The sequence below is a fragment of the Galleria mellonella genome, unplaced genomic scaffold (assembly GCF_026898425.1).
Source record: "Galleria mellonella isolate WM207_F2 unplaced genomic scaffold, CSIRO_AGI_GalMel_v1 utg117, whole genome shotgun sequence".
Lineage (NCBI taxonomy): Eukaryota > Metazoa > Arthropoda > Insecta > Lepidoptera > Pyralidae > Galleria > Galleria mellonella.
This window is the reverse complement of record NW_026441980.1, coordinates 8,857,326-8,872,960: the sequence shown is the minus strand read 5'-3', so window position 1 is coordinate 8,872,960 and position 15,635 is coordinate 8,857,326. Positions and strand designations below refer to the sequence as shown.

Below are 15,635 nucleotides of genomic sequence, written 5' to 3'. Positions count from 1 at the left end.
GAGAATACTAGCGTGGGTTGTTTGTGGTCGTATCGTGATGTTAAATAGCCTATAACCTTCCTTAAGAAATGAACCTTCAAATGAAAAAAGAATTTTTCAAATCCGTAGCGCATTCAAACACCTGTTCCGCTTCATATAGTTAAGTACAGATAAATAAAAATATACGTATTTTCTGTTAAATTTAATTCTGTTAAGTTAAATTGTATTTACATATTATAATATATATGCATATATATTAGTATTCTAAATTACCTACATTCTACATATTATTATTTAGTTAGTTAAAAAATATATTATTAAATAGAATTAAATGAATAGACACATCATAGTTACCTACTATTATATTATATTCATTTTATGTAATAACTTAAACAAATGTATTGTCTAAAGGAGACAATTCTTTTTTTTTACTATTATGACAAATGTAATAATAATTGTAATTAAAATAAAATATTCTTAATTTTGAAATTTATTTATATATTAAAAACTTTTTATTTATTTAGATTAGATTAGATTTCCGAATTCTTTGAATGAAAGATTTACTTATCGGAAATTCATTAATATATCCAAGTGCTACAATAGTTACTTCAAGAATGAACACTGAATCTCTCATTATCAGTTAAAACCTATCTAGCGCTGCTACTAATTTTGGAGTAATTAAATCTTTCCGCAGAGGTATTTTGCTGGATTGTGTGTTCTCGACAATATTTGGTGCGTCCTCTTGTAAATCTAAGTTTTCATTAGATTCAAAAGATGAGTCGTCTTTTAACAGTATATAACATGATGTCGAAAGAGTCGGCTCAGGCAAATATTAGGTGAATTACCTATCAATTAATCAGTGAACTACCTATGAGAGTGCAAGAGTGCATAGAAAATAAAGGTGCATACTTTGATTAAATAAATATATTTACAAAAAAAAAAATACTTTATATTCCTCTCGTACAAAACGCCAATTTCATATGTAAGGACTCGCTTCTTTCTATCGGTAAATTTTTATCCGCTACTGCTAAGTAACCAGATCGGGATGGCTGTCTTTGATGCTGTAAGAAGATTCTGTTCTCGTTTATTTTTATTAATTAAAGAGCATCGGTGTGTGCAATATCAAACTAATTATCTAAATTGTTAACCAAATCTTGTCGGTGCTGCTTAAATGCATCTGGTATGTTTTGTGCATTTTTGCAAGTCCCTCCAAATTCGACATAAGTTTACAAGTTTCTTCACACAAATAGACAAAGATTTAGTAGAAGTACGCGCCTTTTCCCAATAGATAATACACTCGCGAATAGTGAGATTCGTGCTTTCATTAACAGTTAAATTCACTTCACGGATATTGTAAAATAAAATTGCTACAACTTGTCCATTAGACGGAAGTTCTGAACCTGTTATTTGATGTTTTACGTCATCTCTTAAAAATATACCCCTTTTAGAACTGCGTAATTTCACTGACATGTTGACTAATTGAAAACAAGGAGTGTTCTATAACCAAATAATAAATAATCACAAGCACATCAACACAGGTCGCATCAGCTTTAGACAGCAAGTACTAACTTGTATCAATGTAAGTCGGCACGAGCTACCGTGATTATACCTTCTTAAAATTTTATGTCATATGTTTTTGTAAATTCAAAGTCTTTTAAGTCAAAACAATTATTTTTTTGACTTAAACGAGTTTTAGTTTTTTGAGACACCCTGATTACTTGTTACGATTCGGGTACATACATATATATATATATATATATATATATATATATATATATATATATATATATATATATATATATATATATATATATATATATATTATGGGGTTACGTACAAGTACTTTATAAATATACCATATCTTTTTAAATGCATTAATTTAAACATTTGATTTTCTACAATTTTAAGAGATTGCAAGCTAGATATTTGATATTAATTTCACGTTCCTGAGAAAAGGGTCTTATCAGACGGAAAAAACAGACGTACAATAAAGTGATCCTTTAAGGGTTCAGTTTATCATTTTTAATTACTGAACTCTAAACATAGATAAATTTAAAAAAATAGTAGTGCCAATCATTAAATATTTTTATATAGTTTTTCTATATATAAACTAGTATTAATGTTATTCATTGACTTATAAAATACTCCGAATTCATTTACATTAGCTTAAAAAGGTAACTACATACATACATATACGACCTAACCTAACTCCACGTCGTCTGATCTATGTCTACGTTAGCAGCCTACTATTAATAAATTACGTGAGTTTTATAGAGAATCGGCACAGTCTCGTGTGAACTCTTGCGCAACAGGCCGCAAGGGGCTACAAACGCCCGTACCTGTTTCCAGTTAACAGATTCATAATTAAAAAAGGTAAGCTGTAAATGAAACCAATAAATGTAATCATTTAAATTATAATCTAAGAAACTTAGGACCCCCTTTACGAACATAAACAATTATCAATATTTTAAATGTGAAAGTAAGTTCGATTTTTAAAATATTATGTTTTATTTACCTTAAACGTTATTAATTTTGATAAACGCAGCATAGTAATTTGCGTAGAAACGAACGTATGCTAATTTTTATCCTGATTAATCAATTTGTCCACGTTACGCTTGTGAAAATATTGGTGCATTCAGTTAAAATTATTATAAGTTATCGAAAACGTTAATTTAAAAAAAATTATCTGAATAAATAACTTTTCTTCTTAATATACAAGTATAAAAATCCTGTGTCATAATGTTTGCTTGCGCTTATTTCCCAAACCACTATTTTAATGAAATATTGTAATGTTTGTTGTTTGAAAGTTTTTACCTCGATGTAGATAATATTAGAGAGTAAAACATGTTTACACTAGTTTAATTTAAATTTTCATGTAATATAACAACAACGGTTAATCATTGTCTGTACAATTAAATTCATATATCAGTTAAATTATAAAAAAAAGTAATGTACATGTTTTAAATTTTATAAATCGTTAAAAAGATAGTAGATTACATCTAATGATACAAAATAACAATATTATCTATATTTAAAAATATATATTTGATTTGAGAACTATTCACATTGTTGCTGAGTATTAGGTAAATATTATATATGATTATTTTACTATCTTCAAGCAAAAATCAAGTGGCCAAGAAATAAATGATGCAGACTTATTATTTATTTTTATTATTATCATACGTAGATGATGAAAATTATTTTGTTTCAGTAATATTGTGCTGAACTTTATTAAAAAGTTTAGAAATACTGAATTATTGTAAACTTGTTAGTAAAGTTATAAACATGAATTTCAAATATATAATATCTGAATTAAAGGTTTTTTTTTTTATTTGGCTAGAAAACACTAAAGTCAATTAACAGATATCAAAATGTAACTGAAAATGCCACGAAAGTTAATTGTTAACTATTAAAGACCAACAAACTTTAGCACTGCATGAATAGAGTTCAACTCTTTTAATCACAGTTCAACTTACCAACTTCCACTCATATATTGATGTATAAATTAATAAAGACTTTCCTTTACAAATCATGTCGTTCATATATAGCTTAATAAAGTAAAATTAATTAAATAGTATAAAGAAATCACAAAGCTTACCCAAGTCATAGAAGTAAATAACATTTCTACAGTATATATTTTTATTTTATATTATTAAAATCATGCAGTGTCATAAACATCTATATAATAGTATTAAAGTTTAATTGCACAAAAAAACATATGAATTACTACATAAAAAAAATCCTAAATATCGAAAAAACATAATCAACAGAAAATTCGCCCTTCGAAAGATTATTTATTACTCACGAGCTACGCGCCTACAATACTGCGACTGCATTTCCTCGTTGCTACAAATTCTTAATTAAATGTTTAATATAAATAACAAACATAATTTAAGTTTTACAATGTACAGTACTGTAAAACTAATGTAAACCTTTAAAAAAGCATTGAACAAGTATAGTTCATCTATTATTAGACAAATATTTTTAAATAATATTTTTTTTTTTTTTAGTATAGAAGTCTTAAACAACATATATTTATGATTTATGTCCATCCAAAGTATAATAAGAAATCTAATTTTGATTTATGTGAATCTTAAAAAATGTACGAGAATAAATCATATGGGCAGCAAATATAATTATTAAATTCCAATCTTTGACTAAGATATCGCGCATCTAACTTTAACATAAAAAAAGTGTAAACGAAATCCGTTTTTGATGTCGTTTAAAAATAAATAGTTTTTGATAATTTATCAATTATTAGTAATATATTATTCTTGATTCCTTTTTCCCCTTAAAAGACAGTAGCAGTAGGTAATTTGAAATATTATTCAAAATATTATAACAGCATTTATTTTGGATGTACGCAGTATATACAAAACAAATAATGTTTACTAATAATGTTAACTCAAAATCAATAAAATGCTTCTGTTAGAATATAAATGTCCTATTTTTGCATCAATTTGAATAAAAATACAATAGTATGCTAGCAGTTTTACAATTAGTAATCAATCTGGTGTAATTTATTGCATTGAATTACCACTGCACCTATTTTAAGCAACTCTATAAATACTTTTTGCTTAAATTAATTCGCAAATAAAAATAATTGTAATAGGTACATTTATGCAAATATTCTTATAATGCATTGACGTCTAGTTAAACAAGTTTAGTAAATATTAATCTCTTAATTATTTAAAAAAAAATTGTTTGTATTTTTTATATATTAATAAAAAAATCCTAATTAAAATTAATAATATTCATTATATTGACATATATATAGTTATGATATATTATTATAAATTCTTTTGCATAACGGCTTCTTGTGAAATATACAACTACCGCAGCATTATATTATTTGAAATTTCACGTGTTTATGTGAAATCCTACTATTAAAACCGGATTAACAGGTGTCAATATTGCCCGTAGCATTTTGTATTATTAATTACCTATTTATATATATACATAATATATTTAAATTGCTCCTCATTATAGCAGTTCAGTGATCCGTAGATTACAAGCAGAATTTTTATTTCAGAAACACGTTGAAAATAAATTTTATCTTTATATTTTCGAACTCTAACACATAAACTAAACGGAATATTTCTATATTTAAAAATATCAATTAATACTATCAATTTCACAAAGATATAGTCATGATAAGTGTTATATTTCATAAAATATATAAAGTTGTAAACAACCATCACGAAATTTTGTAACACTATTTACGAATAATTGAAGTTGATAACTTATTAATTTTACTAGTGATCCGCTCCGGCATCGCACAGGTAGATAGATGTAAGGATAAATTAGTATTTTATATTAGCTTTAATGGGAAATCGTTAATACCTTGGTTGCTGACACACAAAACATACAAAATAGTATATTTATTGTAATTTTCGTAGGGAAATCCAATTTTATTGAAAATAATATATATCCCAAAAATATATGATACTTACTAATAATGTAACTTACTTCTTATAGCAATAATGTGATTTAAAAATTACTTAACAGATTTTAAAAATTCTTACACTTATATAAGAATTTTTCAAAACAGATGAGTAGTTTTTGAGTCACAATATTACAAATAAACATACAAAAAATGAAGTCTTTCCTGTTTATAATATTATTATACATTATTATTAATTATAAAGTATTAATATAAAATAAAGTATAAATTATAAAAATAAAATAAAGTAATTAAAATTAGATTATTATTTAGGTAAATAGAAAGTAACTTACGCATTATATAACCTCTCATTAAACGAGATCCCCACCGACAATACGTCAATACGTTTTTTAAAGAAATTTTGAAACATTTCTTGAACTATTTGAATTTTCGTACTTTTATTAATAATTAATTAGTATGTATCTACGTACGAAAATCTGACTGTTAGTTTGATTTTAATAGCTTGAAGTCTCCTTATCTTCTCTCATACCTGATCAATTTCTTTTTATAGTCAGTTATTGTCATTTTTGGTTGTACTTAAAAAAGAAAAAGGTTTCCAATTCAGTTATATCTTCTGTCATCATTTCTTCACTTATTAGTTTTTATAGAATATATATTTTTCCTTGTTGATTTTATACTAAATTTTAGATTTATTTCTTTATTAATAATTTTTATTCAATCAAACAAAGTCACCGATAAAATGTAGTAAAATATTACCGTCTCGTTTAATATGTATAATTTGCGAGTATAATTTTAATATAACATTAAAATATGATATATAATTTTAAAATCAACGCCTTCAACAAAGTTGTAAGACATGTCCTTACACGACTAATTAATTTAAACACATATTATTATCAATTCTCGGCGATGTGTTATTAAAATATTTAAATATTATACGAGTATATTAAAAAATAAACTCATTGATATATCTATTAGAATGAAAAGTTAGAGAATCAATGACGAACTATTGTTCGTCATTGATTCTTTAAAACATTCTTTGAAACATAAACTGTGTTTATCGATGTTAAACACCTGTATTTAGTAAACACGACTTTTCTATATTTCATTAACAGGGTTTATAAAAATAATTAAAAAATAAATTAATTAAAGGTAACACAAAATTTATTCATATTGAACCAACCTATTTTTTTCACATCTAAATTCTACTTAACATAGGTGTATGTATGATTGATGATCTATGATGTATATAAAAATAAATATATAATTAACTCTATAAATTATGACGTGAGTTCATTAGTATTTTATGGTTAACTTATTGCTTAGTATTGTAGAGAACAGTCTGATTTCTATCACTGAACACAGGTAAGAACCATCTTCAGAAAATGAAACTTAAATATAAAATACAAATTGAAATCTGTCAGTTCGAAAGCTAAAATAACTAACTTTTCAAGCTTTTAATGCTTATAATAAAATACATAATTTATAAATACGTATATACTAATACATAATTTATTAACATATGACGAGTCATAAATATTATAATGCATCCATAGTTACAAAAAAACCTATGAATGTATGTAGTTATACGGATCTACATAATTTTTATGAACTTGAATGTTAATCGTTATTATTGAATTACTTTTACTTATTATTCAGCGCCCAATATCGTGATCAGCGTATTAACATATATTTTAATACGTTTATAAAACATGAGATTTACTAGTTGATGTTTAGTAACATAGTAGTTTTTATGTTTAAATATATTGTTAATTGATAGAAATAAAGCTATAGTGGAAGAATTATTATATTTATTAGATATTATCTATTATTATTATGAATAACTTATATTACTTACGTCTAAATACTATTTTCGCACATACTTACTTAAAGTATACCAAAATAAATGCTATATACGTTGTTTTAGAATTTTCTTTTAAAAGTTTTCTTTTATTATATCAGTAATATAAAGTTATAATGTCGTAATTCAAGATGTCACAACATTAATACTAATCTATAACTCTACAATAATTAATTAAAGCTTTATTCAGATCGTTTTTAGCGATGAGACCGCATTGTTATCTCGGTGTGATCATTTCTTATAATTGTTTGTATTTATAATAAATTTATAATAAGTAATCTTTTGTATGAAACAATAATGAGTATCTATATATATACTAATTTCTAACAGATAAAGATTCTTCTAAAGATATTGCCTAAAATAAACAAAAATCTAAAATTGTAACTATGAATAATATTAAATTAATATTAATAACACTAATATATTTACTGGTTAGAAATCATCTTATAATTACATCGTAGATCAATAATCGTAAATCCTTTACGGGTTTTTTGTTTAAATACAATATTTGCTATAAGTATTGCAAGTAGATAGGCAGGTATATGGATATTTAGGAGAGATATGAATATGTATTGCAACAATTCTTAACAGTCTGTTTAGCATTTGGTCTAATTAGTATCAACTAAGTCATTCAAATCTTTATTGTTATATTTCGCGGTTTTTTTATTGTTAAAAAATCTACTAATATAGCCAACATATGCTGAAAAATATTATTGTTCTTTTCGGTAATCTAGCTAAAACAAACCGACTTCAGTGAATTTTTATTCTAAGTGAGAGGACACTTTTCAAACATAGAGACGTAGACAAGACACTTTTAAAACATAAGCTTCCCCCTTTTTTGCCAGTACTTGCCATGCTTGGCAGGCGGGTAAGCGGGTTAGTATGTTTTAAGAGGCTACCCATCCCTCGCCTTCCCTTAATCGATTCTTACGACACTCACGGGAAAGGAAGGGGTGGCCTATTCTATGCCGGGACCACACGACAATTCTTTGAGTACATATGTAAAAAAGCGGAACTGAAATTTTATAATCAGCCATAAACAGTGTATATTAAAAAGTTCCTAGAAGCGGTACAAGTATGAATGAGCCAATCTTCATCATTTTCAATCAAACATTAAGAATCCCAACAAATCGGCCCACCGTGAGCTTGCTAATCTAATTATATGACATCATAGTGAGTACTACTACTTCAATTTACCTGATAATCAAATTATATCGATGATGTGATGATGTAGTACTACTCACATATTACAATATTTAGTTTATGGTACCTACTGTGATGATCACATCTGATTGATTATATTTTATTACTACATATATTTAAGTTCATTATAATATTAATAATATCTATAGAAATTTCTAAGTGTCAACAAAATGATGTTGTTTAAAGCAATATACTTATATAAATAATTTATTACATGTTTACTATTGTTTGTGTGGCCATAATAAAAAAAGACTATTCGCCTATGTTTTCTAACTAACAATCGATTGAGCCATTAAAACATCAAAAAAACTATAATTAAATAATAATAAACGCAAGCAAATACTATTTTTCTATTTAAAAAAATAACTGATGAGATTTTTCCGTACCAGTTCTTCTCAGCAGGTAACAATGCTTGTATAAAGGTTAATATTAAATATATATTAGCCACCCTACTCTTTTCTGATAGTCATTATTTATTACCCTCATTTACTAATATGATTAGGTTATTAAATGATCATATTTTTCATTCGACCATTCGTCAATAAACTTTTTGCTACAAGTGTGACTTCTATATTTTCAAATAGTCCTTTGGTTACATAATCATCCTTTGCTTGTCCTTACAAGTAGCTAACTTTATAGTGAACCTACTAAGAGGTCATGCAAATAGATAAATTCACATACACTACACGCCGACACCTCATTAGTGTGTTTTATTCTATTGACTCTTATTTTCAATTTTTAATCATGCGGACTATATATCTATGACATAATATTAATCATCTAAATAGATAAAGAAGACGTTATAGCTGTGAAATCCATTAACATTTACAACAGAATTTTTAATGAATTTTAAATGTTTTATTTATATAATCAATAATTTTTAGCAAGCAGTTCTTATAGTTCATCTATCTGCCACACCTCTATTATCAATTAAAAATTCATAATAATCTATTTTTAAACTATAGCCTGTAAAAAAACCATGTATCTACTTTACACCAAAAATTGTAAAACCTTTCAATTGAGAAACTATATCTACTTATTTATCCTACAATTCTATTTATATATATATATATATATACATATACAAAATATGGTAAATAACCTGTATCTATATTTTGAATTTTATAACCCAATGGGATTTCATTAATACACAGGTATTCAGAGGTACTGAATACCACATTACAGTGTGAAATTCGAATCATCAACAGTGGTGTTTTTCTATAGAATCATGTATTGGAAAATAACGAAAAGTTTTGAGACTTTCACAGCATGGTCGTGTATTAAATTCGTATGATAAGGTCTATAAAATCATAGTCATCTTTTGCGGCTTACTGGATGAAAAACACTAACTTGAGACAGTTGACAAATTGACTCCAAAGTACGAACAACATCGATAAAATTATGATCATTTAAATAATAAATGAATGAATAACAACTCTTTATTGTTCTCCTCAACAAAAGATAATTACGTAAAAATATGAATACAAAAAAAGTATAAAAAATAAAAAAATATCTAACTTTAAATAATTATATTTCTTTTCATTTATAGATGCATCAACGAAGTCTAATCATAATTGTCATAGTATTAACATGTTTACTACAAGCGCAAGGAGCAGACAAATATACAGATGAAAATAGACCATACGAGTTTGGTTTCAACATTGAAGGTGAACAACACAGACATGAAAAAAAAGGTACTTATCTAGTTTACTTTTTTTTAAATGTTAAATACTTGAAAATCAAGTAATACATTTTATTTTATTTTCAAGTGAACTTAACATACTCACAAAAAACTCAACTTTAACTCCCATATTTACATTATACTGTTGTTATATAATCCATTTATTTACCCTCACGATCCTAATTCTATTTAAATCCGTTTCAAATCTTTCACACCGTTAAAGCAATAATTTGTTTTAAAATTCGAACATACATTATACCCAAAAAAACATTATCCTCCTTTCCTTGACAGTCATATGACTGTTTAGAAATCATGAAATTACTATTCACAAACTTTATCTTACTAGTTTAGGCATTATACTATTCCTATTATTTTTTAAATGACTTTTCTAACTTTGAATGCAAGATATTTGCAGCAAGAAGCAAGCCAAGGTCTCTTGGATCAATTCAGTTTCTCATTTTGTGTTAGGCAGATTCGAACTCATAACCGCCGAGGTCTTATATACTGTAATGGGCCGCAAGAAAGATTAAGAGAAAGTCAATATGACAACATGAAAGACAATGTAAATTATTAGCAATAAAATAGCTAAATTCCATTACTAACAATCACTTATATTTTCAATCAACTTAAAAAAGAGAATGTACGAATGATATCTCCACCAATTCTGAATATTTCCTTTTTTAATTCATAGGGTTCATTGAGTTCTGTGATTCTATTTTTTTTTTGTACAGATCAATATCGGGTTTTCTTGTAACAGATTCATAAATTCTATATGTTATATATCTATTTTTATTCTCATAATTTATCGATTTTTATACAAACTCACTACTTACCTTTCCAAACAGGTTCCTCCATAGATTGTTTATATATTTAAATTAACTTAAACGTAGTTATCAAATCCATTTATCAGTAAAATTTGCCATTCACAAACTAATTTTAACTAACTAGACAACTTGTCACTTAGTGATTTGGTACCGCTAGTATTTAGATTCTTAACCGGTTATATTCAAGTCTAGTCATCCATAAACTAGTATTTTAGTTATTTATTACAAACTTTATATTTGCACATGTATCTGAATGGACAAACCAATAATTCACATAACCGACTTGAAAAGGTAAAAGTTCTCGAATCGACTATATATTTAAGTGTATTGGGGTACACGATATCTTTGTTAATTCTTATTAACAAAAACTAAAAACTAAGAATTTTCTTTAATCCTTCTTTTCCCCTCACTATCAATTTTTACCTCACCATCAGATTTTTACCAGATATATCTATGTAATATGTATTAGATTTTGATTATATTTTAAGTGTAAGACATAAGAAATCCAATAGCGTAACCAATATTTTTATTCGCCCTTCATATGAATTAATATATATTATTCTTAAAAAAAAATATCCTATAAATGATTACTTTGCGTAAGTTGAATACCATTACTAAAGCAATTAAGTTTGTTAAATACGGCATTTTGAACATCTATTAGCAAATATACGATTGCATCATTTTTCTAATGAACGATCGTACTTCCTTAAATAAAGTTTGTATTAGAAACGACATTATACTAAAACTTCTAAAAGTTACTGCCATTTAACAACCAACCTTTTGACCTTACTGTCAAGGTATATTGAACGTATGTTTATTATTTATTTTCATAACTTAGTTTGCATACTATAGTAAAATTTTATGATTTCATTATATATTGATAAATATATATTACTAATATTATATTAAACGAAATGATGTTCATTGTCCTGTAACATAATTGAAAAAATACAGTAATAAATATGTTAAATATTTATTTCACAAAAGAAGTATTCAAATATTATAAGATACAATACTATTTATGTATGTTAAAGTCTGTGTAATTACGACTCCCGTTGATATCTACAGGAATATGCAATTATTATTTGAGACGATTTCGATATTTACAATAACAGCCATTTTATTATTTCTATCGTTCACATTTCAGATGAGAAAGGAATAATTATGGGAGAGTTTGGATTCCTCACTGCTGACGGTGTTTATCATGTAACTGTATATGCTACAGATGAAAACGGTGGATTCAGAATATTGTCAATGAAAAACATTCGTGTAAAACCATGTAAGATTTTGTTTCCATGTTTTGATACTTAAACGTAATTTTATGTTACTAAAACAAACACAAAAAAGTTTTTTCTTAATTTTTTGTTGTAAATTTACAGATCCCGGTACTGAAAGACAGGGCCATTCAATTCCTATCTCAGCTTCAACGCCTGGAGTTGGACAGCAGAATACGAATGCACAAAATATACCAGGTCCAGTAGCACCATCACCAGTGAAGTCATGTTCGCATTGCAGCATTCCTACTACTACTACTATAAGACCTCCGGTGTCTAATTTTGCAAATAATGGAAACCAACAAATAGGGGGTCCTAGTTATAGTCAGTATCCGCAAAGTAATGAAAACCAACAATCAGGAGTTCCTGGTTATAATCAATATCCACAAGGTAATGGAAATCAACAGCCAGGTGGTCCTCAAAATAATGGAAACAATCCAAATTATCCACAAACTAATGACATTGGTGGGTCATCAAATTATCCTCCACAACCGCAACAGAATGAACAGTTTCAAGGACAATCTCCTGTTGGACCATCTGGAGGCCGTAATCCTAAACAATATAATGATTATCCCCAAAACTTAGAGTCACCATTAGCACCCAATAAACCTACTCTTCTTTCTGTTAATATGCAAGTGGTACCTAGTAACAGTGATATCTACCATAAAGGTCCTAATGAAAAAGATGGATTGCCAAATGGTTTGAATAAAAATGATATGATGCTTTTATTGTATACTTTTAATTATACTGTTGGTTTTCATGGACACTTTGAAGAGGGATATACAAATGGTGCAAAACAAGGTTACTATTATGTTACTGGACGTAATGGGCTGAAAACTCGAATAGACTACACTGCAGATGAGACTGGCTTCCATCCTAAAATATCGCAAGAAGTACTGGATTTATTATCTGACGAAGTACCAAAACCTGAAACAGAAAAAGATGAGAAATATGGCCTGAAGGGATACGAATTTAAATGGCTTTACTACCCAGTAGACTCAAAATCACGATAATAATTAAATAAATATAATAGGAAATAATATTTTGAGTACTATTAAATGAATTTATATAGTAGTTAGAATACTGTAAGATTACTCGTAGCTTTACTTATTTAGATAAGCGATTAAATACTGCCTAATAAGCTGCCATTAAATATTTTATAATTTATGATATAAATAATATTGTCGTATCTTTTGTTGTAGTATTCAATGTAATTTATTTATCCAACATTTGATATCTTGTATATATTGAGTTAATGATTATAAGTAAATAAAGCTTGTTGAAATCTTGACTAAAATGCCACTATAACATTTTCCCTTCTATTTAGTTCTCAACAAAGTTATTATGTTGAAAAAATTCGTCATAAAATTTAGATAAAGCTGCATGAAACCATTGAAATTTACTCATTACTGCAGTTTATAATTTCAATTTAATAAACTCCCCTGATGTATTGTGTTTTGTTCATCTAGAGGACGATTGTTGGAAACTCCAACAAAAATTAATACTAGCATAAAAACTTTTTATTATATTTTTTAATTTCAAATAAAGAATAAATAAAATTGTCATAAAAATGGAGAATAAAAAATTGTATTCCTAATTAACTTTGGCCTTTTATATATTAAATCCATGTATCTATATTGAGTACAATACAAATTTTGGTCCATTTCGAGCATCGTAAGGCAAGAAACAGCGAATTACAAAAAATCTCAGTTCAATATACGTGGATACGAGAAGCGCCATTGTTTCAAGAATACAACATATATGAAATCTATTCTCCTCCGTGCGTTCGACAGGCGATTGCAATTTTGTTGAAGTCTACAAGTAAATATTATATATTTCTCCGAGTGGTAACTACAATTTCTTTAGTTGTCAATTAAGAGATTTATATAGACGACGACAAACGATTATCTCAGTTGGCCTGCAAGAAAAATATACATCGAACAACGGCAAATTCATTCATGACACGAGGTGGGAACTACGATTTTTATATTCAATAAATACATTTGAACATTTTCCATTATATCTACATATTTTAATTTTGTGGCAATCGTCGTGCAATGGCCACTGATAGTGAAACTTCACTACGCGCCTCGCGAGGCTATGTTAAAGGGGCGATTACTCGTCTTCACAGTTTTGTTAGCAACGAGTCTAAATTAGAAGAAAGTACCTTACAGGCCCTTACAACGCGTAAAGAAAGACTGCTCACAGCCTTCCGTGAATATGAAGGATTTAATATGCGGATTCTTTCAATGCGACCAGATGATGACGAGGACGTAACAGCTGTTGAAGATAAATATCTATATACTCTTACCGTTCTTAATGAAGTGATTAGCCGTAAGACTTATAGTGTAGAGGACTCTAAAGGTCATGTTAGTACTATTGCACGATCAAAAACTAAGTTGCCCGCGATTCAAATGTCCATATTTTCTGGTAATTATGTTGAATATGTAGCGTTTCAATCATTGTTTACTTCATTGATTCATAATGACTTAACACTAGATAATGTTCAGAAGTTGTATTATCTTAGGTCTTATTTAAAAAACGAACCGTATGATCTTATTAAGAACTTACCATTAACAGCCAGTAGCTATGATCAAGCTAGACAATTATTGGAGGAGAGGTATAACAATAGGTATCGTATTGTAAATGAACATATTGGTCAATTACTAGACTTACCTGCGCTTGTCAAATCAACCCCTGAAAACATTCGAGATTTTGTAGCGAGTCTTAAGCAGACTTTGGCTGCTCTGCAAAACTTAGATGTGAAGGTTGAAACTTGGGATCCAATAATTGTTTGTATTCTTAATCGTAAGTTAGATACATACACGGCTCGGTCGTATCAAATGGAGAAAGATACTGCCGAGGAACACAGCGTCAAGCACTTCATCGAGTATCTTGAGAAGAGGGCACTTGCATTGGAGAATGCTGCGCCGTCAACTGCGATGCCATCTACAAAAGTCAAGGGTTTATCAATCAACGTAGCGGCTGCTGGTGAGAAGGCGGTGACGTGTCATTACTGTAAGTCCAACAATCATAAATTATTTTCCTGTAATACATTCAAATTAATAACTTCTGTGGAACGCTATAAATTCTGTAAAGACAATAAGTTATGTCTGATTTGTTTAAATAGGCACAATGGAAAATGCAAATTTCATTTCAAATGCGATCTGTGCAAAAAGGCACACAATTCACTAGTTCATCATGACGAATGTGACGAAGGTCCTGTTTCCTTATTATCCAAGGGCCACGATTCTAATGTTTTGCTTCCCACAGTAAAAGTGAAATTATTCACAAAGGATAAAAAGACGATAATAGTGAAGGCGATTTTAGATACAGGTTCACAAGCCTCCCTCGCTACGAGCAAGTTAATCCAGCAATTAGGTTTAACTCCAACACCCAACAATACAAA

At 27.8% G+C, this 15,635-nt stretch overlaps 1 protein-coding gene across 2 annotated transcripts; it reads left to right on the top strand.

Moving 5' to 3' along the window:
- The first annotated feature begins 588 nt into the window (after positions 1 to 588).
- LOC113511694 (protein lethal(3)malignant blood neoplasm 1) lies at positions 589 to 13,417 on the top strand. 2 transcript variants are annotated; one of them, XM_052897700.1, is made up of 4 exons: positions 589 to 711; positions 9,997 to 10,141; positions 12,100 to 12,231; positions 12,332 to 13,417. In XM_052897700.1, the coding sequence occupies exons 2-4, from the start codon at positions 9,997 to 9,999 to the stop codon at positions 13,237 to 13,239; spliced, it is 1,185 nt and encodes a 394-aa protein (XP_052753660.1). In that variant the 5' UTR covers positions 589 to 711; the 3' UTR covers positions 13,240 to 13,417. The 2 variants fall into 2 exon arrangements, with proteins under 2 accessions (XP_052753660.1, XP_026751191.2); XM_026895390.3 differs by lacking the exon at positions 589 to 711 and adding an exon at positions 2,226 to 2,352.
- The last annotated feature ends 2,218 nt before the right edge of the window (positions 13,418 to 15,635 follow it).